The sequence below is a fragment of the Cherax quadricarinatus genome, chromosome 4 (genome assembly GCF_038502225.1).
Source record: "Cherax quadricarinatus isolate ZL_2023a chromosome 4, ASM3850222v1, whole genome shotgun sequence".
In the NCBI taxonomy this organism is placed as follows: domain Eukaryota; kingdom Metazoa; phylum Arthropoda; class Malacostraca; order Decapoda; family Parastacidae; genus Cherax; species Cherax quadricarinatus.
The window spans coordinates 48,415,100-48,440,064 of NC_091295.1; the positions used below are offsets into that span (position 1 = coordinate 48,415,100).

Consider the following 24,965-nt stretch of genomic DNA (forward strand, 5'->3'; position numbering starts at 1 on the left):
CTAAGTATGGATCCTACCTCTACCACTTTACTCTCCAGATTGTTCCACTTCCTGACAACTCTAAGGCTGAAGAAGTACTTCCTAACATCCCTCTGACTCACTTGAGTGTTCAACCTCCAGCTGTGTCCTCTTGTTCCTATTTCCCATCTCTGAATTATTTTATTTTTGTTCACCTTGTCAATTCCTCTCGGTACTTTGTACGTCGTTATTATATCCCCCCTAGTCCTCCTGTCCTCCAGTGTCATCAGATTGCGAGTGTGTGTTAATTTTCTCGCCTTTGTATGTGTATGTTCTCAGTTGTTGAACTCCTAGGTAGCTGTTTATTGCCAGGTAAACAGGGTTAGCAGGTGTAAGGAGATATTACCTGGAGTTTACCTGGAGAGAGTTCCGGGGGTCAACGCCCCAGCGGCCTGGTCTGTGACCAGGCCTCCTGGTGGATCAGAGCCTGATCAACCAGGCTGTTACTGCTGGCTGCACGCAAACCAACGTACGATCCACAGCCCGGCTGATCAGGAACCGACTTCAGGTGCTTGTCCAGTGCCAGCTTGAAGACTGCCAGGGGTCTGTTGGTAATCCCCCTTATGTGTGCTGGGAGGCAGTTGAACAGTCTCGGGCCCCTGACACTTATTGTATGGTCTCTTAACGTGCTAGTGACACCCCTGCTTTTCATTGGGGGGATGTTGCATCGTCTGCCAAGTCTTTTGCTTTCGCAGTGAGTGATTTTCGTGTGCAAGTTCGGTACTAGTCCCTCTAGGATTTTCCAGGTGTATATAATCATGTATCTCTCCCGCCTGCGTTCCAGGGAATACAGGTTCAGGAACCTCAAGCGCTCCCAGTAATTGAGGTGTTTTATCTCCGTTATGCGCGCCGTGAAGGTTCTCTGTACATTTTCTAGGTCAGCAATTTCACCTGCCTTGAAAGGTGCTGTTAGTGTGCAGCAATATTCCAGCCTAGATAGAACAAGTGACCTGAAGAGTGTCATCATGGGCTTGGCATCCCTCGCTTTGAAGGTTCTCATTATCCATCCTGTCATTTTTCTAGCAGATGCGATCGATACAATGTTATGGTCCTTGAAGGTGAGATCCTCCGACATGATCACTCCCAGGTCTTCGACGTTGGTGTTTCGCTCTATTTTGTGGCCAGAATTTGTTTTGTACTCTGATGAAGATATGCCCATACGTCTCGTCTCACCTCGTCTCGGGATCGAACCCAGGTCCTTTAGATTTGGAGCTGAATTCTAGACTACAGTAGAGTTACAAGTCACTTTGAGGGCAGACACAGTACTCACGAGTCATTGCATAGGTTTGGAGTAGCTACCATAGACCCAGGTATAACAGGAAGGTATATCTTCCATATTAGTCTGGAGTAACTACCACAGACCCAGGTATAACAGGAAGGTATATCTTCCATATTAGTCTGGAGTAACTACCACAGACCCAGGTATAACAGGAAGGTATATCTTCCATATTAGTCTGGAGTAACTACCACAGACCCAGGTATAACAGGAAGGTATATCTTCCATATTAGTCTGGAGTAACTACCACAGACCCAGGTATAACAGGAAGGTATATCTTCCATATTAGTCTGGAGTAACTACCACAGACCCAGGTATAACAGGAAGGTATATCTTCCACATTAGTCTGGAGTAACTACCACAGACTCAGGTATAACAGGAAGGTATATCTTCCACATTAGTCTGGAGTAACTACCACAGACTCAGGTATAACAGGAAGGTATATCTTCCACATTAGTCTGGAGTAACTACCACAGACTCAGGTATAACAGGAAGGTATATCTTCCACATTAGTCTGGAGTAACTACCACAGACTCAGGTATAACAGGAAGGTATATCTTCCACATTAGCCTGGAGTAGCTACCACAGACTCAGGTATAACAGGAAGGTATATCTTCCACATTAGCCTGGAGTAGCTACCACAGACTCAGGTATAACAGGAAGGTATATCTTCCACATTAGCCTGGAGTAGCTACCACAGACTCAGGTATAACAGGAAGGTATATCTTCCACAGTCAGTTAAATATTGATAAAGCAGTTGGCTATTTAGGTCGTTGAGGATACACTTTATCTCTGGGTAAAGAGAAGTGACCTTTTCATTACATCACCAACATCCCTTACCCCTTTCTGTCCCTTCTCCATTTCCCCTCTAATATCTGGAGGGAGTTTCGGGGGGTGAACGCCCCCGCGGTCCGGTCCGTGACCAGGCCTCGCTACCTCGAAAAAATGATAACTCAGAAAATTACAGAATTTTCAATAAAAGAATAACAAGAGTTCAGAGAGAAGACTGACTACAGATAATCAATAATCAAATGTGGTTATAACCATAACCATTATTTTTAAAAGGGTGGTAAGCCAGTGTAAGGCCTCGGTCAGATTACCAAATGCTCCATCTGTGGGTCATCATATGACTAAGACCAGCGTCAGGAAACATTTGTCCTGTTTCCTGACAAATCTTACCTAACCTACTTAGAGTTAATAAAAATGGCACGAGATTTTCTAGAGCAGTGTGCACTAAGCGAGGCAAGAGATAAAGGCGACATTCACATTCATTTTAAACTATTCATATTCCCTTTGTACTTCAGGTTAAACCTTCTACTTGGATTAAAAATCAGTGGATGCTCCCCCAGCTCTTTTTCTGCATCTAAAAGCCACAAGCAATAAGGTCAATAGCCACTTTATCTTGCGAGGCTCAACACCTCTTAACTGCACGAGGGTCATTAAGCACACAAGCCACATAGACGGTAATACTGTATCAAAGGTGTTTCAATCCCTTACATGGGATTTGAGTAATTCATTAACTGCGTATGAGACCTATGAGAAAATGACTTATAATTAATATTAGCTTATTACCGATAGTATTACCACGAATAATATTAAAACTATCACTCTTATACTAGTTACAACGCTACTAGTATATATATATATATATAGTATATATATATATATATATATATATATATATATATATATATATATATATATATATATATATGTGTGTGTGTGTGTGTGTGTGTGTGTGTGTGTGTGTGTGTGTGTGTGTGTGTGTGTGTGTGTGTGTGTGTGTTTGTGTGTGTGTGTGTGTGTGTGTGTGTGTGTGGGTAGTAGGTTGATAGACAGCAACCACCCAGGTAAGTACTACCGTCCTGCCAGATGACTGTGAAACAGAAACCTGTAACTGTTTTGCATGATGGTAGGATTGCTGGTCTCTTTTTCTGTCTCATAAACACGCTAGATAACAGGGATATCTTGCTACTCCTACTTACACTTTGGTCACACTTCACAGACACGCACATGCATATATATATACATACATCTAGGTTTTTCTCCTTTTTCTAAATAGCTCTTGTTCTTCTTTATTTCTTCTATTGTCCATGGGGAAGTGGAAAAGAATCTTTCCTCCGTAAGCCATGCGTGTCGTATGAGGCGACTAAAATGCCGGGAGCAATGGGCTAGTAACCCCTTCTCCTGTAGACATTTACTAAAAAAGAGAAGAAGAAAAACTTTATAAAACTGGGATGCTTGAATGTGCGTGGATGTAGTGCGGATCACAAGAAACAGATGATTGCTGATGTTATGAATGAAAAGAAGTTGGATGTCTTGGCCCTAAGTGAAACAAAGCTGAAGGGGGTAGGGGAGTTTCGGTGGGGGGAAATAAATGGGATTAAATCTGGAGTATCTGAGAGAGTTAGAGCTAAGGAAGGGGTAGCAGTAATGTTGAAGGATCAGTTATGGAAGGAGAAAAGAGAATATGAATGTGTAAATTCAAGGATTATGTGGATTAAAGTAAAGGTTGGATGCGAAAAGTGGGTCATAATAAGCGTGTATGCACCTGGAGAAGAGAGGAATGTAGAGGAGAGAGAGAGATTTTGGGAGATGTTAAGTGAATGTATAGGAACCTTTGAACCAAGTGAGAGAGTAATTATGGTAGGGGATCTGAATGCTAAAGTAGGAGAAACTTTTATAGAGGGTGTGGTAGGTAAGTTTGGGGTTCCAGGTGTAAATGATAATGGGAGCCCTTTGATTGAACTTTGTATAGAAAGGGGTTTAGTTATAGGTAATACATATTTTAAGAAAAAGAGGATAAATAAGTATACAAGATATGATGTAGGGCGAAATGACAGTAGTTTTTTGGATTATGTATTGGTAGATAAAAGACTGTTGAGTAGACTTCAGGATGTACATGTTTATAGAGGGGCCACAGATATATCAGATCACTTTTTAGTTGTAGCTACACTGAGAGTAAAAGGTAGATGGGATACAAGGAGAATAGAAACATCAGGGAAGAGAGAGGTGAAGGTTTATAAACTAAAAGAGGAGGCAGTTAGGGTAAGATATAAACAGCTATTGGAGGATAGATGGGCTAATGAGAGCATAGGCAATGGGGTCGAAGAGGTATGGGGTAGGTTTAAAAATGTAGTGTTAGAGTGTTCAGCAGAAGTTTGTGGTTACAGGAAAGTGGGTGCGGGAGGGAAGAGGAGCGATTGGTGGAATGATGATGTAAAGAAAAAGAAAAAGGGAGAAAAAGTTAGCATATGAGAAGTTTTTACGAAGTAGAAGTGATGCAAGGAGGGAAGAGTATATGGAGAAAAAGAGAGAGGTTAAGAGAGTGGTGAAGCAATGTAAAAAGAGATCAAATGAGAGAGTAGGTGAGATGTTATCAACAAATTTTGTTGAAAATAAGAAAAAGTTTTGGAGTGAGATTAACAAGTTAAGGAAGAATAGAGAACAAATGGATTTGTCAGTTAAAAATAGGAGAGGAGTTATTAAATGGAGAGTTAGAGGTATTGGGAAGATGGAAGGAATATTTTCAGGAATTGTTAAATGTTGATGAAGATAGGGAAGCTGTGATTTCGTGTATAAAGCAAGGAAGAATAACATCTTGTAGGAGTGAGGAAGAGCCAGTTGTGAGTGTGGGGGAAGTTCGTGAGGCAGTAGGTAAAATGAAAGGGGGGGAACTCTGTTTTCATTAAGAACTGCAAGAAACCCCTCTCGCGTGCCCTAAGTACACTATGAAGGAGGAGCTTGGACATGGGTGAAATTCCACAGTCACTTAAAACAACGGATACAGCCCCACTCCATAAAGGTGGCAGCAAAGCGTTAGCTAAGAACTATAGACCAATAGCTCTGACGTCTCACATCATAAAAATCTTTGAAAGAGTGCTAAGAAGCAGGATTGCAAATCACCTGGATTCCCAAAATCTGCACAATCCAGGGCAACATGGGTTCAGAGCAGGTCGCTCCTGCCTCTCACAACTACTGGATCACTATGATATGGCCTTGGATGCACTGGAAGAAAATCAGAATGCAGATGTAATATACACAGACTTTGCAAAAGCATTTGACAAATGCGATCATGGCGTAATAGCCCATAAAATACGTGCTAAAGGAATAACTGGGAAAGTGGGGAGATGGATCTTCAACTTCCTAACAAATCGAACACAAAGAGTAGTGGTCAACAGATTTAAATCGGAGGCTGCCATAGTGAAGAGCTCTGTTCCACAAGGCACAGTACTCGCCCCCATCTTATTCCTCATCCTCATATCAGACATAGACAGAGATATACATCACAGCACCGTATCATCCTTTGCGGATGATACTAGGATCTGCATGAGGCTGTCATCTGCTGAGGACGCGGTTAACCTCCAAGAAGATATAAACAAAGTTTTCCAGTGGGTAACGGTGAACAACATGATGTTCAATGAGGACAAATTCCAACCACTCCATTATGGAAAACTGGAGGAGATAACTAGAACAGAGTATACTACAGACTTTGGCCATACAATAGAGCGGAAAAATAATGTAAGGGACCTGGGAGTAGTAATGTCTGAGGATCTCACTTTCAAGGATCACAACAGTGCCACGATCGCACGTGCAAAGAAAATGATAGGATGGATAATGAGAACGTTCAAAACGAGAGATGCCAAGCCAGTGATGATCCTTTTCAAATCACTTGTTCAATCTAGGCTGGAATACTTCTGTACACTAACATCTCCATTCAAAGCAGGTGAAATCACAGATCTAGAGAGTGTACAGAGATCCTTTACTGCACGTATAAGTTCTGTCAAGCACCTTAACTACTGGGAACGCTTGGAAGCACTTGACTTGTACTCGTTGGAACGCAGGAAGGAGAGATATATCATAATCTACACTTGGAAAATCCTGGAAGGAATGGTCCCAAATCTGCACACAGAAATCACTCCTTACGAAAGTAAAAGACTGGGAAGGCGATGCAAAATGCCCCCAATAAAAAGTAGGGGCGCCATTGGTATACTAAGGGAAAACATCATAAGTGTCTGGGGCCCAAGACTGTTCAACAGCCTCCCATCAAGCATTAGGGGAATTGCCAATAAACCCCTGGCTGCCTTCAAGAGAGAGCTGGACAGATACCTAAAGTCAGTGCTGGATCAGCCGGGCTGTGGCTCGTACGTTGGACTGTGTGCGGCCAGCAGTAACAGCCTAGTTGATCAGGCACTGATCCATCGGGAGGCCTGGTCATGGACCGGGCCGCGGGGGCGTTGATCCCCGGAATAACCTCCAGGTAACCTCCAGGTAAGGCAGCCGGGATTGATGGGATAAAGATAGAAATGTTAAAAGCAGGTGGGGATATAGTTTTGGAGTGGTTGGTGCAATTATTTAATAATGTGTGGAAGAGGGTAAGGTACCTAGGGATTGGCAGAGAGCATGCATAGTTCCTTTGTATAAAGGCAAAGGGGACAAAAGAGAGTGCAAAAATTATAGGGGAATAAGTCTGTTGAGTATACCTGGTAAAGTGTATGGTAGAGTTATTATTGAAAGAATTAAGAGTACGACGGAGAATAGGATAGCAGATGAACAAGGAGGCTTTAGGAAAGGTAGGGGGTGTGTGGACCAGGTGTTTACAGTGAAACATATAAGTGAACAGTATTTAGATAAGGCTAAAGAGGTCTTTGTGGCATTTATGGATTTGGAAAAGGCGTATGACAGGGTGGATAGGGGGGGCAGTGTGGCAGATGTTGCAGGTGTATGGTGTAGGAGGTAGGTTACTGAAAGCAGTGAAGAGTTTTTACCAGGATAGTGAGGCTCAAGTTAGAGTATGTAGGAAGGAGGGAAATTATTTCCCAGTAAAAGTAGGCCTTAGACAAGGATGTGTGATGTCACCGTGGTTGTTTAATATATTTATAGATGGGGTTGTAAGAGAAGTAAATGCGAGGGTCTTGACAAGAGGCGTGGAGTTAAAAGATAAAGAATCACACATAAAGTGGGAGTTGTCACAGTTGCTCTTTGCTGATGACACTGTGCTCTTGGGAGATTCTGAAGACAAGTTGCAGAGGTTGGTGGATGAATTTGGTAGGGTGTGCAAAAGAAGAAAATTAAGAGTGAATACAGGAAAGTGTAAGGTTATGAGGATAAAAATATTAGGTGATGAAAGATTGGATATCAGATTGGAGGGAGAGAGTATGGAGGAGGTGAATGTATTCAGATATTTGGGAGTGGACGTGTCAGCGGATGGGTCTATGAAGGATGAGGTGAATCATAGAATTGATGAGGGGAAGAGGGTGAGTGGTGCACTTAGGAGTCTATGGAGACAAAGAACTTTGTCCTTGGAGGCAAAGAGGGGAATGTATGAGAGTATAGTTTTACCAACACTCTTATATGGGTGTGAAGCATGGGTGATGAATGTTGCAGCGAGGAGAAGGCTGGAGGCAGTGGAGATGTCATGTCTGAGGGCAATGTGTGGTGTGAATGTAATGCAGAGAATTCGTAGTTTGGAAGTTAGGAGGAGGTGCGGGATTACCAAAACTGTTGTCCAGAGGGCTGAGGAAGGGTTGTTGAGGTGGTTCGGACATGTAGAGAGAATGGAGCGAAACAGAATGACTTCAAGAGTGTATCAGCCTGTAGTGGATGGAAGGCGGGGTAGGGGTCGGCCTAGGAAAGGTTGGAGGGAGGGGGTAAAGGAGGTTTTGTGTGCGAGGGGCTTGGACTTCCAGCAGGTATGCGTGAGCGTGTTTGATAGGAGTGAATGGAGACAAATGGTTTTTAATACTTGACGTGCTGTTGGAGTGTGAGCAAAGTAACATTTATGAAGGGGTTCAGGGAAACCGGCAGGCCGGACTTGAGTCCTGGAGATGGGAAGTACAGTGGCTGCACTCTGAAGGAGGGGTGTTAATGTTGCAGTTTAAAAACTGTAGTGTAAAGCACCCTTCTGGCAAGACAGTGATGGAGTGAATGATGGTGAAAGTTTTTCTTTTTCGGGCCACCCTGCCTTGGTGGGAATCGGCCAGTGTGATAATAATAATAATATATATATATATATATATATATATATATATATATATATATATATATATATATATATATATATATATATATATATATATATATATAATGTGCCGAATAGGCAGAACTTGCCATCTTGGCTTAAATAGCAACGCTCATCTTGCCATATAGGACAAGCGAAAATTTGTGTATGTAATAATTTCGCCAAAATCATTCTGAACCTAACGAAAAAAATATATTTCACTGTGTTTGTTTAGTATTAAATTATTGTAAACAAATCTAAAATATATTTAGTTGAGTTAGGCTAAAATAAATTACTCTTGTTATAATAAGGTTAGGTAAGTTTTCTAAGATTCTTTTGGAGCAAAATTAAAATTTTTTATATTAACATTAATGAAAAAAATATATCTTTAAACGTAAAAGATAAAATTTTAGAAATAACTTAATTTTAAATGAGTTATTGCTAATTGACCAGTTTTACATATTCGGCACGACATATATATATATATATATATATATATATATATATATATATATATATATATATATATATATATATATATATATATATATATATATATATATATATATATATATCTGTCTTGAGGATTAAATGTGTGTATCAAACTTCTCTCAGAATATTAAATTAATCAAGGTAGAGAGGTGTCAGTAAGGTGGTTATCACCAGACCTGACAGTGTTGCTGCCATACACTCCTTAATTGAATTCTCCTTTTCTTCCTTCACGAATCATGGGTTTTCATTACACTGGTCGCAGGAATAAACTGAGGCTGGACAAATGGCATGTATCTTAGCGAATCGGTAATTCTACCAACATATATACAATCAGGAAGGACAATGTGTTGGGAGTGGGATCAGCTAGTGTGTAATTATATCTCAAATGGTTTTGATGGGTAGGGAATCCTTTAATGTCATCAACTGTACATAATTGTGTTTTCCATAAGTTGAATGGTTCAAATTCTTTCAACTTGCACCACCATCAACTATGAAATACAGAGGGAGTAAGTGTAGTAGTGAAATGAAGATGTAGTCAATCCATCAACCTTGGAGAAATAGTATTTGAGGTGGTCAGTTCCTCAGCTGAGGGACTGACCACCTGCTGCCTCTGTATTTGACTAAAGAAGCCTACTGTGTAGGCGAAACGTTTCAACAATAAAGATACCCAAGTGTTACACATGTGTCTTAATCATCAAGGGAAAGTGACACTAGACACTGTACCAACACAAGAACAGTCACAACACAGTACCACTCGTGCATTTATAGGCAAGAAAAGAAACCTGAAAGTATTATGACTAACTGTGTTTTCCCAAGTAACTTAATGCAGCAGTGTATTGTTCTGAAAGAAGCCATTCATTATTGTAAACATTGTTAACGAGGGCCCTACAAGGCTTCAGTGCAAAGCTCCTGATGGTGGCTCTCATCCGCAAGTGTGTATATATATATATATGGTATTATTATTATTACTATTATTTCCTTCCTTTCACGGATTTCTCCAGCAGCTCTTTATTCCCCCTTTACAGTTCCCTTCATCTTGTTCCACCAATGGAAATAAAGACCCCGAATGGAAATAACAAGGACCGTAATGGAAATAACAAGGACCCCAATGGAAATAAGGACCCCAGTGGAAATAATGACCCCAATGGAAATAACGAGGACTCCAATGGAAAAAACGAGGACCCCAATGGAAATAACAAGGACCCCAATGGAAATAAGGACCCCAATGGAAAAAACGAGGACCCCAATGGAAATAACAGGCACCCCAGTGGAAATAACAAGGACCCAATGGAAATAAGGACCCCAATGGAAATAAGCCTTTTTGAGTTTTGGGGTATAGTAAGTAATTTACACATGTGTTACTATGTATTATAATTGTATATATGTGTACCTGTACCTGTACTTATACTCAATTCACTCACAGGATGAGTAGGCTACCCACTGAACTCGTCCCTCGAGACAAAATCTATAAATTTAACTCTTACCTTTATTTCCTTGTCCATGGCTCCTTTATTAGCTCTGGTTTTCTTCTTGTGTTTCTTAACCTGCGAGGCAGCCTTAGTGTAGGACTCCAGTTGGTGCTTGTGAGACGATAAGAATTTCTTTTGCTCACTCTGCCGGCGCCAGGGAGTGAAACAGATCGACTGATTAGATGAACAGTAGGCTACCTGCTTAGCTGTCTTATGCATTGACTGGCCCAAACTGACTGATAAAGTAGGCTACCTGCTTGGTTGTTTATGGTTGCTCTAGTTGATTGACCGAATTTAATTTAGTCCGATTTGGCTGATTAAATTATTTGACTGATTTGGATGATGCAGCTGAGTGATTTGGTCGATTTTTAGCTGACTTACTGACCGATTAATTTTTTTAGAAATCGATCAAAATAGAGAAATGAAAACTGTAGTTCTGTAGTTGCTTGAATGTTAATTAATTGAACACCTGCTAAATGACTGGCTGATTAACTGAACAAGCGCTTGACTGATTAAATACCAGAACAAGTGTTTGAGTAATTAATACCACAGTTGCTGGATTGACTAATTAATCTAACAAATGGTTCTCTCTCTCTCTCTCTTCTCTCTCTCTCTCTCTCTCTCTCTCTCTCTCTCTCTCTCTCTCTCTCTCTCTCTCTCTCTCTCTCTCTCTCTCTCACCTGCAGGACCTTGGTATCCTTGTCAAGGTTGGTCTCTAGCGGCACTAAGAGGTCGACGTAGAAAGCTTTGAGCTGCAGTTTGAGAGAGGAACAGGTGAGTAATATACACATAGATAAACATGATACAAAGATACTGGTACATTGTATATGTGTCTATACGTGTGGACAAACACATATTGTAAAATTGATTCTGTGTGTGTTGACAGCAAATGTATCACTGTGTGTGTGTGTGTGTGTGTGTGTGTGTGTGTGTGTGTGTGTGTGTGTGTGTGTGTGTGTGTGTGTGTGTGTGTGTGTGTGTGTGTGTGTTGCAATATATGTACCACTCCACACTTGTCACATTACACAGTGATCTGTGTTGAGGGGGAGGGATGTGGAGGGGGTGGATCTGTGTGTTGAGAGGAGATATCTATGTTATGAGGGTGACAGGAGTCTCTTCACGTTGCGAAAGGCCCCAGATCCTGCCATCTCAAGGACCTCCCACCTCCTGACCCTGCTGATATCCTACCTTAGATCCTTCCATTTCAAGGACCTCTCAACTCTTGACAGTGCAGGTATCCTGCCTCAGATCCTTCCATTTCAAGGACCTCTCAACTCCTGACGGCGCACGTATCCTGCATCAGATCCTTCCATTTCAAGGACCTCTCAACTCCTGACGGCGCACGTATCCTGCATCAGATCCTTCCATTTCAAGGACCTCTCAACTCCTGACGGCGCACGTATCCTGCCTCAAATCCTTCCATTTCAAGGGCCTCTCAACTCCTGCCGATGCAGGAATGCTGCTCCCTAACCTACTAACCACAACTTCAAAACTGATTACCCATATAGTGGAGCAGTGCTCAACGTTACGACCTTCTGAGTGCCACCTCTGAATACTTTCTGTAAATCCTCAAGTTTCCCTGCCAAGTGTCAGTTATATCTGACGGATATTGCAGACAGTAAGTCAGGTCCCCTTGGACAGTGTCTCGTCTCCTGCTCTTCCTCCTGTCACATTTGTCTAGTCCATTCCCCTCCTCTGTTTCACCCTTTCCTTTGTTCCATACGGCCTTTGTTTCCCCTTCCTGTGTCCCATTCCCGTCGCCCCCCATATCCTCCCCTTTACCCCCATATCCTCCCCCCCCTTTATCCTTACCACATTCTCCCAATTGATCTTATTGACTCTCTCCTGTTATCTTCCTTATAAAACTTTAGACTACAACAACACCCATCTTCCTTTTTACCTCTCTTCCCTTCTCGGTTCTCTCTCTCTCTCTCTCTCTCTCTCTCTCTCTCTCTCTCTCTCTCTCTCTCTCTCTCTCTCTCTCTCTCTCTCTCTCTCTCTCTCTCTCTCTCTCTCTCTTTTTTTTACACAGGGTTTGACAAGGTTAAGGATCCCTAGCTTTATTAACAGCTATTTACAAGTTAAGCATTCCTAACTTTATTGGCAAGCTAAGAGCTGTTACCTACATCAGCTCATTTGAAAGCATTTTTATTGTTATGAGACATACAAGTAGGGAACAGGATGAAATTGGAGCCATCTGTGGGCCAGCATTTTCATTTGATCAACTGACTTTATCTCGTTGACATCATTATGCTGTACGAATGTGTTCCATACTCGAGTCATCATGGGCATATATGATCTCAGATGGAGTGATGTTCTGGAGAAGGGTACAGCCAGAGTGAAGTTGCTGCTTTCTGCCCGTCTTGTGGCATAAAAGCTTGTTTCACGCTGTCCTCGAAGTGGATCCAAATGTGGTACTTTGACAATATTGGCCTTGTACATAACAGTAAGGCCACCCACATCCCTCCTGTGTTGAAGGCTCGGCTGAAATGACAGATCTATCCAGGATGGGTCCAGGCAAGAGATGAGACGTCTTACTCTGTTCTCTACTCTGTCAAGCAGTCGCAGATGAGAGGGGGGGGCAGGCAAACCAAGAAAGTGGAGCATACTCAAGGTGTGAGCGTACTTGTGCCTCGTACAGGATCTTGCAACCCCTACTGTCAAGTAGATGCGAGATACCACGAAGTGCTGTAAGCTTCCTGGCTGCCTTGTTTGCAAGATTTACAACATGGTTCTTCATGGTTAGTTTGGAGTCAAATTTCACCCCAAGGATATCAACTTCTTCTCCAGGTGCCAACACCCTCCCATTCATCCTTACTACTGCACCAGCATTACCATCATGGTGCCTAGAGACGATCATCATTTGCGTTTTTTCAGGTGCAAATGTTACTTGCCATCTATTTCCCCAAGCTGATATAGTTCTCAGCTGGTGATTGATGTAGCTTAGAGCAGCTGGCATTTCTTCTCTTGGATAAGTGAATGTTAGTGTACAGTCGTCTGCATATGCATGTGATTCTGGGATGAGATGAAGAAGGTCGTTGAAGTAGACATTCCATAACAATGGTCCCAGCACGCTTCCTTGTGGAACACTTGCCCCAATAGGATGTCTTGCTGATTCCGTTCCATTGAGAACTACACTTAGAGATCTACCATGAAGGTAATCACTGAGGAGACATAGCATAGAGCCTGCAATTCCCAGTGCTTGAAGTTTTGCTAAGAGGCCCTGGTGCCACACCCGGTCGAAAGTGCCAGCAATGTCCAGTGCTACCACACAGCTGACTTTGGATTCATCCAGTGACTGGTGCCACTTAGTGGAGAGGTTTAACAACAGATTAGCAGCAGAGTAACCTTTCCTGAAGCCATATTGACGATCACAAAGTAGTGAGTGGTAGTCAAAAAACTCTGTCATTTGTCTTGAGATTATTGTCTCAAGGATCTTACCAGTGATTGACAGGAGTGACACTGGTCTGTAGTTGCTGATTTCTGCTCTGCTCTTCTTTTTGTGAACAGGGACTACATTTGCCTCTTTCTATAGAGAGGGCCATTTACACTGTACTAAGCAGTGCTGAAAGATGCGAGTTAGAGGTGCTTCTAGCTGGTCTGCACATCTCAACAATCTTGGGCTCAACTTGTCTGGGCCCACAACCTTTTCTTGGTCAAGCGATTTAAGAAGGAAATGCACCTCCTCCTGCCTTATTGTCACCACTGACAGTTTTGACACAGTTCTTGCAGCTAGCCAAGGAGGGTCCCTTGCTGGATCAGGAACTTGCATTTTGGTAGCAAAGTGTTCAGCAAAGAGGTCCGCCTTCTCTTGACTACTAGTAGAGGTGGTCCCATCCTGTCGATTTAGAGGTGGAATGAGCTCATCAGGCAGATAACCTTGTCTGTCCTTGACCAGGGACCACCAGGTTTTGGAGCCTACCCTACCTGATGCTAGCTTTCTTTTAGTGTCCACCTCCCATTTAGCAATGGCCCACTTTTGAACGTCACCCATATGCCTACAGGCTTGCCTGTGCAAGTTCTCTCTCTCTCTCTCTCTCTCTCTCTCTCTCTCTCTCTCGACAGGGTTCTCACTCTATCCAACTGTCTATCTTCTAGGTCACCATCGTTACCTTTCTCCCTACTGCCTGTCCCCACTCCCCCTCCCCAATTCCCTTCCCCATTCCCCCTTCCCCACTCCCAAAGCCAACAAACATCCCCATTTCCTGCGTTTCTCATCAATTTCCTCCCCCTCCCCTCCCTCTCTCCTTTATCACAAACACCTGTATCTTTTTATCTCTCTCTCTCTCTCTCTCTCTCCTCTCTCTCTCTCTCTCTCTCTCTCTCTCTCTCTCTCTCTCTCTCTCTCTCTCTCTCTCTCTCTCTCTCTCTCTCTCTCCTTTGTAAAGCTTGTGTATTACTGTGAGTTTCTGTGTCTCATTATTTGTGTATATTGATAATTATTTAGTATGAAAAACTAATTACCATTGTGAGTTAGATATTTGCTAAAAGTTATTGCCCAAAAATACTGGGCAATTAGTGTATGATAATTAGTGTATGATTAATGACATCAGTCTGTTCCCTATTTGTTGTTTTGGTTATTATTAATATTAATTCTCTCTCTCTCTCTCTCTCTCTCTCTCTCTCTCTCTCTCTCTCTCTCTCTCTCTCTCTCTCTCTCTCTCTCTCTCTCTCTCTCTCTCTCTCTCTCTCTCTCTCAAGGTAGACTGTACTTACGATGTTCATCTGTTGTGACTGTACCTCCTTGTACACGTCAACCATCTGCATCAAGCACATCCCTGTAAGATAGACACTTTTAAGCACATCATTGCAAGGTAGACACACTTAATCACATCATTGCAAGATAGACACACTCTTAATCACATCATTGCAAGGTAGACACACTCTTAATCACATCATTGCAAGATAGACACACTCTTAATCACATCATTGCAAGGTAGACACACTCTTAATCACATCATTGCAAGATAGACACACTCTTAATCACATCATTGCAAGATAGACACACTCTTAATCACATCATTGCAAGATAGACACACTCTTAATCACATCATTGCAAGGTAGACACACTCTTAATCACATCATTGCAAGGTAGACACACTCTTAATCACATCATTGCAAGGTAGACACACTTATTCACATTGCAAGATAGACACACTCTTAATCACATCATTGCAAGGTAGACACACTCTTAATCACATCATTGCAAGGTAGACACACTCTTAATCACATCATTGCAAGGTAGACACACTTATTCACATTGCAAGATAGACACACTCTTAATCACATCATTGCAAGATAGACACACTCTTAATCACATCATTGCAAGATAGACACACTCTTAATCACATCATTGCAAGGTAGACACACTCTTAAGCACATCATTGCAAGATAGACACACTCTTAATCACATCATTGCAAGGTAGACACACTCTTAAGAGCATCCCAGTAAGGTAGTCTTAACTCTGAGAAACATCCCAACACAACTACATTTTCCTGGGTTACCTGTAACTCTGACTCTGCTGACAGACGCAGTTGCGCTTCTGTATTACTGTTGTATTACTCTACTGTATTGCTCTTAAAGGGTTAATACGGTGCTGTATTTTAATGAAATATAATTACGATTTGATAAATTATTCGTATTAAACCTCACACACACACACACACACACACACACTTACCGATATCAGATGAACCGCCCCAGAGACCTTGTTGAGAGTGCCTTGCTACTTTCGTCAGCGCCTCGAGGTACAGCTTCGAGGCCGACATAGCACCTGTAAAGAGAACCACCTCATTAATGCCAACTACCTCGTTAGCACTCGTTAGCATATATATATATATATATATATATATATATATATATATATATATAATATATATATATATATATATATATATATATATATATATATATCGTGCCGAATAAGCAGAACTTGCGATCTTGGCTTAAATAGCAACGGTCATCTTGCCATATAGGACAAGTGAAAATTTGTGTATGCAATAATTTTGCCAAAATCATTCTGAACCTAACGAAAAAAATATATTTCATTGTGTTTGTTTAGGATTAAATTATTGTAAACGTATTTAAAATATATTTAGTTGGGTTAGGCTAAAATAAATTCGTCTTGTTATAATAAGGTTAGGTAAGTTTTCTAAGAGTCTTTTGGTGCAAAATTATAAAATTTTACATTAACATTAATGAAAAAAAATATATCTTTAAACGTATAAGAGAAAATTTTAGAAAGGACTTAATTTTAAACGAGTTCTTGCTAATTGACCAGTGTTACATATTCGGCACGACATATATATATATATATATAATATTGAGGCCGCACAATTTGGAATAGGTTAGTAGGATTGATCCAGGGGTAGTTCCAGTACCATGGAGCAAGATCCCCTTAGTGGTATGAAGGCACTCACTCAGAAGGAGGTTTGATGCCTTCATGCCAGTGTTACATCCCAATCATATCATAACATCATACCCTGATAATACCACAGTGCAGGATATATACACCGAGAGGAGTATTTCTCTCAACGTATATATGCTGAGAGTTTAATTCCTATATTCTGGTGGTTACAAGGTTACGCGCAGCCTTAATGACCCTCTTGTAGTCAATAGGCTTTAAACCCCAGTTAACCAACCTACTCGCCCAAGAGGCAAACTTTCTTCTGGGAAACACCTCTGAGGTGTTTACCAGGCAGTAAACAAGTGACTTAGGGTCCTAAGTTTACAGCCTAGTATTGGTACAAGTGCCTTAGGGTCCCTAGTTTACCTCCTGGTATTGGTACAAGGGACCTATGGTCCTTAGTTTGCCGCCTGGTATTGGTATAAGTGACCTGTGGTCCCTAGTTTACCGCCTGGTATTGGTACAAGTGACTTAGGGTCCCTAGTTTACCTCCTGGTATTGGTACAAGGGACCTATGGTCCTTAGTTTGCCGCCTGGTATTGGTATAAGTGACCTGTGGTCCCTAGTTTACCGCCTGGTATTGGTACAAGTGACTTAGGGTCCCTAGTTTACCTCCTGGTATTGGTACAAGGGACCTATGGTCCCTAGTTTGCCGCCTGGTATTGGTACAAGTGATCTCTGGTCCCTTGCACCTATTATACATTTGATCTAACTCATCTGGAATCAGTATTAAAGTCTTGTCCAATAGTTTCCTTGACGTGTGGTTCCATACGGTTTTCCATTACTGGCACTAGCTGCTCTGCTCTCAGAGCTTCTGGCTCCCTTCCAGGTCCCAGATTTCCAATCATTATCGCTGAGGGAAATTCCGTATATAAGTTGTGAACCGGGTGGGGGATTGATCCCATGGTGTGTTGTTAGGACTCGCTCTGTCATGGATTTGAAACCTCACGCATTCGGTGGTTTGCGATCGTGTTATTACGATTTCTTGAGTCCGAATATGTAGGTTTCCTGTTATAGTGTTCACTGTCTGTGTTGTTGTCTTGACCGTGGTTGTTGTTGTCTTCAGGACCGTGGACGTTGTTATCAAGACCGTGGTTGTTGATGTCAAGACCGTGGTTGTTGTTTTCTTCAAGATCGTGGTTGTTGTTGTCTTCAAGACCGTGGTTGTTGTTGTCTTCAAGACCGTGGTTGTTATCTTCAAGACCGTGGTTGTTGTTGTCTTCAAGACCGTGGTTGTTATCTTCAAGACCGTGGTTGTTATCTTCAAGACAGTGGTTATCTTCAAGACCCTGGTTGTTGTTGTCTTCAGGACCGTGGACGTTGTTATCAAGACCGTGGTTGTTGATGTCAAGACCGTGGTTGTTGTTTTCTTCAAGATCGTGGTTGTTATCTTCAAGACCGTGGTTGTTGTTGCCTTCATGACCGTGGTTGTTGTTGCCTTCAAGACTGTAGTTGTTATCTTCAAGATCGTGGTTGTTATCTTCAAGACCGTGGTTGTTGTTGCCTTCAAGACCGTGGTTGTTGTTGTCTTCAGGACCGTGGTTGTTGTTGCCTTCAAGACCGTGGTTGTTGTTGCTTTCAAGACCGTGGTTGTTGTTGTCTTCAGGACCGTAGTTGTTGTTGCCTTCAAGACCGTGGTTGTTGTCTTCAAGATCGTGGTTGTTGTCTTTAAGACCGTGGTTGTTGTTGTCTTCAGGACCGTGGTTGATGTCTTCAAAACCGTGGTTGTTGTTGTCTTCAAGACCGTGGTTGTTGTTGCCTTCAAGACCGTCGTTGTTGCTGCCTTCAAGACTGGTTGCTGTTGCCTTCAAGACCGTGGTTGTTGTTGCTTTCAAGACCGTGGTTGTTGTCTTCAAGACCGTGGTTGTTGTTATCTTCAAGACCGTGGTTGTTGCTATCTTCAAGACCGTGGTTATCTTCAAGACCGTGGTTGTTATCTTCAAGACCGTGGTTGTTGTCTTCAAGACCGTGGTTGTTGTCTTCAAGACCGTGGTTATCTTCAAGACCGTGGTTGTTGTCTTCAAGACCGTGGTTATCTTCAAGACCGTGGTTGTTATCTTCAAGACCGTGGTTATCTTCAAGACCGTGGTTGTTATCTTCAAGACCGTGGTTATCTTCAAGACCGTGGTTGTCTTCAAGACCGTGGTTGTTGTCTTCAAGACCGTGGTTGTTGTCTTCAAGACCGTGGTTATCTTCAAGACCGTGGTTGTTATCTTCAAGACCGTGGTTAGCTTCAAGACCGTGGTTGTTATCTTCAAGACCGTGGTTATCTTCAAGACCGTGGTTGTTGTCTTCAAGACCGTGGTTGTTGTCTTCAAGACCGTGGTTATCTTCAAGACCGTGGTTGTTGTCTTCAAGACCGTGGTTATCTTCAAGACCGTGGTTGTTGTCTTCAAGACCGTGGTTATCTTCAAGACCGTGGTTGTTGTTATCTTCAAGACCGTGGTTGTTAAAATGTTAATTTATCATGTGCACTCTGGTTTTCCTGTTTCTCAGTAGAGGGTTGATAAATGCGACACATTTGCAAGACTCTGGTATCTTTATTGCAGAAATGTGTCGCCAGCACACTAGGTTCCATCAGTCGAATATGATGCTGGATGTAGTAAAGATAGCTTTGACGTGGTTAGTATGTCACCCTGGGTGATCAGTCTCTTAAACTGTAAGGCATAAGCATACAGCCAGACCTATTTTGCTATTATCCTCATCAGTCTAAATATTATTGTTCCTATTGTGTAGTTTTTTTATTTTTCCAGTGTTAAGGGTTCCCGTTTTCAGTAATCGGCAACATTATTTTTTACATCAATACTGTCTAACTCCTCTTTTATCCTTCCTCCCCTATTCGCTTATTTTATCATTATGTGGCACCCATCAAGAACAAATTGCATTCATCACCCCTCGAGTATTTGTCTCTGTGAGGGCTATAATGCCTGGTTCCTCCTTTGCTATTTTCTCTTCTAATTTAGAGTGTTCCTAGCACACGGCAATCTTTATTAGCTAGGTATTATCTTAGATTCATTATATATATTCAGCTAGTGACTTTTTAAAGCAGGATTTATATACATGTTTGGATATAAATGCTCTGGAAAACGTACAGAGGAGGATGACAAAGATGATCCCATGTATCAGAAATCTTCCCATTGAGGATAGACTGAGGGCCCTGAATCTGCACTCTCTCGAAAGGCGTAGAATTAGGGGGGATATGATCGAGGTGTATAAGAACATAAGAAAGAAGGAACACTGCAACAGGCCTACTGACCCATGCGGAGCAGGTCCATGTCCCCCCCCCCCCCGGATTAGACCAATGACCCACCCCCCGGATTATCCGAATGGCCCACCCGTATAAATGGAAAACAGGAATAAATAAAGGGGATGTAAATAGCGTGCTGAAAATTTCCAGCCAAGACAGGACTCGCAGCAATGGTTTCAAGTTGGAAAAATTCAGATTCAGAAAGGATAAAGGAAAGCACTGGTTTGGTAATAGAGTTGTGGATGAGTGGAATAAACTCCCGAGTAAAGTTATTGAGGCTAAAACGTTGTGTAATTTTAAAAATAGGTTAGATAAATACCTGAGTGGGTGTGGGTGGGTGTGAGTTGGACCTGACTAGCTTGTGCTGCTGGGTCTGGTGCCGTGCTCCATCCTTGAGTGGAGGTGATCAGACTGGGTGGGTCATTGGGCTAGTCCGGGGGGGGTCATTGGTCTAATCCGGGGGGGGGGACATGGACCTGCTCCGCATGGGTCAGTAGGCCTGTTGCAGTGTTCCTTCTTTCTTATGTTCTTAACTGTTAGCTGACCGTTTTATGTTAGATGTTTTAGGGTGTAGTTTACTGAATATTTTGTTAGCCATAGTCTAACAAATTCTACTAGGAATTAAACGAGTCAGTAATAATAATAATAATAATAATAGACCTCTCAATGTCTACATTCTTACTCTACTAGTGACCTACGTCTCACCTCCTGGCGCTATAAAAGGCTCCATCCTATCACTTCAACTCCATATTATTCCAGACAATGGAACAATACTCTTCTCCAGACTGAGGGACTGACCACCTCAAAACTTTAAGGGTGATGGACTGATTACATCGTCTTCAAGTCTCTTCTGCTTCTATCAACTTTGCTGTACTCGACTGAAGAAGCCTACTGTGTAGGCGAAACGTTTCGAAATAAAGATACCTAACTGTTGCATATGTGTCTTACCTAAACAACACAGTTAAGTAATTATAAATACCTGGAACATTTTTTTCTCCTCACAGGATATATACACTGGGAGGTATATTTCTCTCAGTGTATATATGCTGAAAATTTACAGTCATCCCTATTTTAGGGATTAAAGTATTTTTGTCTGGTGCTGAAACAGTTACGTGAAGCCTTAATGACCCTAGTGTAGTTGATAGGTTTTAAACCCCCTATTACTCCTATCATCTAGAGTGGCGCAAGTGCAGCGGAACGGAGAGAGAAAAATCAAGGAACGTCAGTCTTGAAGATTCAGTAAACACTTGGACAAGAATTATCGGCTATTAAAACTAATTTTCGTGCTCTTGAGATCTGAATTATGGGCTACAATTCAACGGTGAGCTGCTGAGAGTTGACTGAGAAAGTCAAGGATTATTATTAGATATGGAATGTATACAAGGAGGTGGATACGAGACGTATCAAGTGAAGTCGATGCTTCACTCAGTGTCCTACTGATGGTTCATTCGGTGTCCCATTGATGGTTCAGTTGGTGTTCCACCGTAGGGATGGGTTGAGCGCTTAATTATGATAATAATAACAGTCCACTGCAGGATTCCACTGCCGAGTTCACCGGTGCTTGAGACAGTGTTCCAACACAGTAATTTCACTGGACATCCCTGAGGTAAGGTGCTACCGCTGTCACTTCGGTAAGTGGCCACTTTCAACTTTGTGAACAGCATATATACAAACCCTGAGCGTGTATATACTGAGAATTTAACTCTTATTTTAAGGATAAAAGCATTCTTCCGTGCAACCTTTAACGACCCTAGTGTAGTCGATTGGCTTTATACGCCATCGCCCGACCAACTGTGTACAATGTATAGTTTGCGTGTGTCCTAGGGGTAACTACATAATTTTTCCCCTAAGCAAGTATAGACCAAGAGTTTTGGCATCTTTTATAACATCTGTGATTTACAAGATAAAATAAGTATGTAAATATTGCTTCAGGCAACATGGTATAAACACCAGTGAAGGGTTTTAGCTTCTCGTTCTTACAGCCAGAAGTGAGTACAAGGGCAATGTGGAGTGCATACACAAGATGGGGTGGTCTAGGGGCCGTTGAGCGATATTGGAAAGTGCATCGTTTAGGCCCATCGGGAAGTGCACCGCTTAGCCCCCTCGGGAAGTGCACCCTGTTACAGACAACTTGGGCTACACTGGGCTAGCCATCTCTGCAACCATTCAAGGATGCAGAATTCCATCTACGGCGAGGATCAAAATAATAGGTCGCTTCATCTCGTGGCCGTTCGTTAAGTAAGTCATCTTCTCTACTGTTATGAGGGGGAGGATAATATAGATAATTATTTAAGTACCCGAGTTTTGAAGAGTTAATGCCTTTTAATTTGTATTAAACAGTCTCACTGAGCGAGTGGAAGGCCTCGGTCGGAGCGTCAGGAAACACTTGTTCCGTTTCCTGACCTCTGGTACCTTCTCTGGTACCTTCTCTGGTACCTTCTCTGGTACCTTCTCTGGTACCTTCTCTGGTACCTTCTCTGGTACCTTCTCTGGTACTTTCATTTTAATGGAAATAAAATATTGCATGACATCATAACTTTAATTCAGCTCAACTATGTTTTGGTTATGGTTTCTGACTTTCTTTAGGAATTTTTGATGTGGGTGTTCCTGGAGTGTCGTTGTTCCTGGAGTGTCGTTGTTCCTGGAGTGTCGGTGTTCCTGGAGTGTCGGTGTTCCTGGAGTGTCGTTGTTCCTGGAGTGTCGTTGTTCCTGGAGTGTCGTTGTTCCTGGAGTGTCGTTGTTCCTGGAGTGTCGTTGTTCCTGGAGTGTCGTTGTTCCTGGAGTGTCGTTGTTCCTGGAGTGTCGTTGTTCCTGGAGTGTCGTTGTTCCTGGAGTGTCGTTGTTCCTGGAGTGTCGGTGTTCCTGGAGTGTCGTTGTTCCTGGAGTGTCGTTGTTCCTGGAGTGTCGTTGTTCCTGGAGTGTCGTTGTTCCTGGAGTGTCGTTGTTCCTGGAGTGTCGTTGTTCCTGGAGTGTCGTTGTTCCTGGAGTGTCGTTGTTCCTGGAGTGTCGGTGTTCCTGGAGTGTCGGTGTTCCTGGAGTGTCGTTGTTCCTGGAGTGTCGTTGTTCCTGGAGTGTCGTTGTTCCTGGAGTGTCGTTGTTCCTGGAGTGTCGTTGTTCCTGGAGTGTCGTTGTTCCTGGAGTGTCGTTGTTCCTGGAGTGTCGTTGTTCCTGGAGTGTCGGTGTTCCTGGAGTGTCGGTGTTCCTGGAGTGTCGTTGTTCCTGGAGTGTCGTTGTTCCTGGAGTGTCGTTGTTCCTGGAGTGTCGTTGTTCCTGGAGTGTCGTTGTTCCTGGAGTGTCGTTGTTCCTGGAGTGTCGTTGTTCCTGGAGTGTCGTTGTTCCTGGAGTGTCGGTGTTCCTGGAGTGTCGGTGTTCCTGGAGTGTCGTTGTTCCTGGAGTGTCGTTGTTCCTGGAGTGTCGTTGTTCCTGGAGTGTCGTTGTTCCTGGAGTGTCGTTGTTCCTGGAGTGTCGTTGTTCCTGGAGTGTCGGTGTTCCTGGAGTGTCGGTGTTCCTGGAGTGTCGTTGTTCCTGGAGTGTCGTTGTTCCTGGAGTGTCGTTGTTCCTGGAGTGTCGTTGTTCCTGGAGTGTCGTTGTTCCTGGAGTGTCGTTGTTCCTGGAGTGTCGTTGTTCCTGGAGTGTCGTTGTTCCTGGAGTGTCGTTGTTCCTGGAGTGTCGTTGTTCCTGGAGTGTCGTTGTTCCTGGAGTGTCGTTGTTCCTGGAGTGTCGTTGTTCCTGGAGTGTCGTTGTTCCTGGAGTGTCGGTGTTCCTGGAGTGTCGGTGTTCCTGGAGTGTCGGTGTTCCTGGAGTGTCGTTGTTCCTGGAGTGTCGTTGTTCCTGGAGTGTCGTTGTTCCTGGAGTGTCGTTGTTCCTGGAGTGTCGTTGTTCCTGGAGTGTCGGTGTTCCTGGAGTGTCGGTGTTCCTGGAGTGTCGGTGTTCCTGGAGTGTCGGTGTTCCTGGAGTGTCGTTGTTCCTTTGAGGGATGTAAGGAGAGGATGTACACACATACATGTACAACACCTGGGTATCTTCATTTGAAGACATTTTGCCAACCAGTGTTTTTTTTCTATTCAGTGCAGAGATATACGATAACAGATGTGGCTGAGGGACTGACCACCTCAAATACTTTTTCTCCAAGGTTGATGGACTGATTATATCATCTCTATTCCATTACTATGCTCCTTATGCATTTGACTGAAGAAGCCTACTGTGTAGGCGAAACGTCTCAATAAAAATACCCAACTGTTACACATGCGTCTTAAATCTTAAACTTGTCAGTATTTTATAACATTTTCAACAGAACTGAGGTAGAGGTGAGAATTAGGGATGGAATTTAAGAGGTAAGTCGACACCACTTTCCTCATTAGAGGGAAAGAGAGAGGCACCACAGGGATACTTCCTGTAATGTTAAGCCTCTGACAGAGCTGGTGTAAGCCAGGCGGAAACCTCCCCACCCAGTAGTGATCCAGGCTTCCCTGTGAGGCTTCCAGTACCCACAAGTGTTATGCTCCCTCCCCTCCCTTCATACTTACCCTCTAGCCTCCCTCTGTGCTTCTCTCTCTCCCTCCCTACCGTCCATCTCCTCCCATCATACTTCCCCCCCTTCCTCCATGCTTCCTTACCGCCCTTCCTACCTTAGATCTCCCTTCATACTTCTCCCTGCCCTCTCTCCATGCTTCCCTCCCTTCATACTTCCCTTCCTACCCTTCCTTCATACCTCCCTCCCTACCTCTGATCCTCCTTCCTTTTTGTGGTTCTTTTATTTGTCAATGTTGTGTGTGTGTGTGTGTGTGTGTGTGTGTGTGTGTGTGTGCGCGCGCGTGTGCTCGCACTTGAGCACCTCCACATCAACCTTACACGCCCTCTCTCTTTCGTGCCTGGGGCCACTGCCTGCAGTCATGATTCATTCACCTCTCTCTCTCTCTCTCTCTCTCTCTCTCTCTCTCTTTAATAAATTATATATTCATAAATGTATCATAATCCCATGGCAGGATAGGAATATGAAGCTTATATATCCAATCTAGCCTGCTCTTTCACCTTCTTCCTCCTGCACCTCTGCCTC

The 24,965-nt window shown here is 42.9% G+C and overlaps 1 protein-coding gene across 1 annotated transcript in view; it reads right to left on the reverse strand.

Moving 5' to 3' along the window:
* IRSp53 (Insulin receptor substrate 53 kDa) overlaps positions 1 to 24,965 on the reverse strand; it is a 188,073-nt gene that overhangs the window by 39,064 nt on the left and 124,044 nt on the right. Inside the window, exons 3-6 of the mRNA XM_070096465.1 lie at positions 15,937 to 16,029; positions 14,972 to 15,033; positions 10,936 to 11,007; positions 10,271 to 10,399 (exon numbers count right to left, since the gene is read on the reverse strand). Coding sequence (XP_069952566.1) covers positions 10,271 to 10,399; positions 10,936 to 11,007; positions 14,972 to 15,033; positions 15,937 to 16,024 — 351 coding nt within the window. The 5' untranslated portion in view covers positions 16,025 to 16,029. The remainder of the gene's footprint in view (positions 1 to 10,270; positions 10,400 to 10,935; positions 11,008 to 14,971; positions 15,034 to 15,936; positions 16,030 to 24,965) is intronic.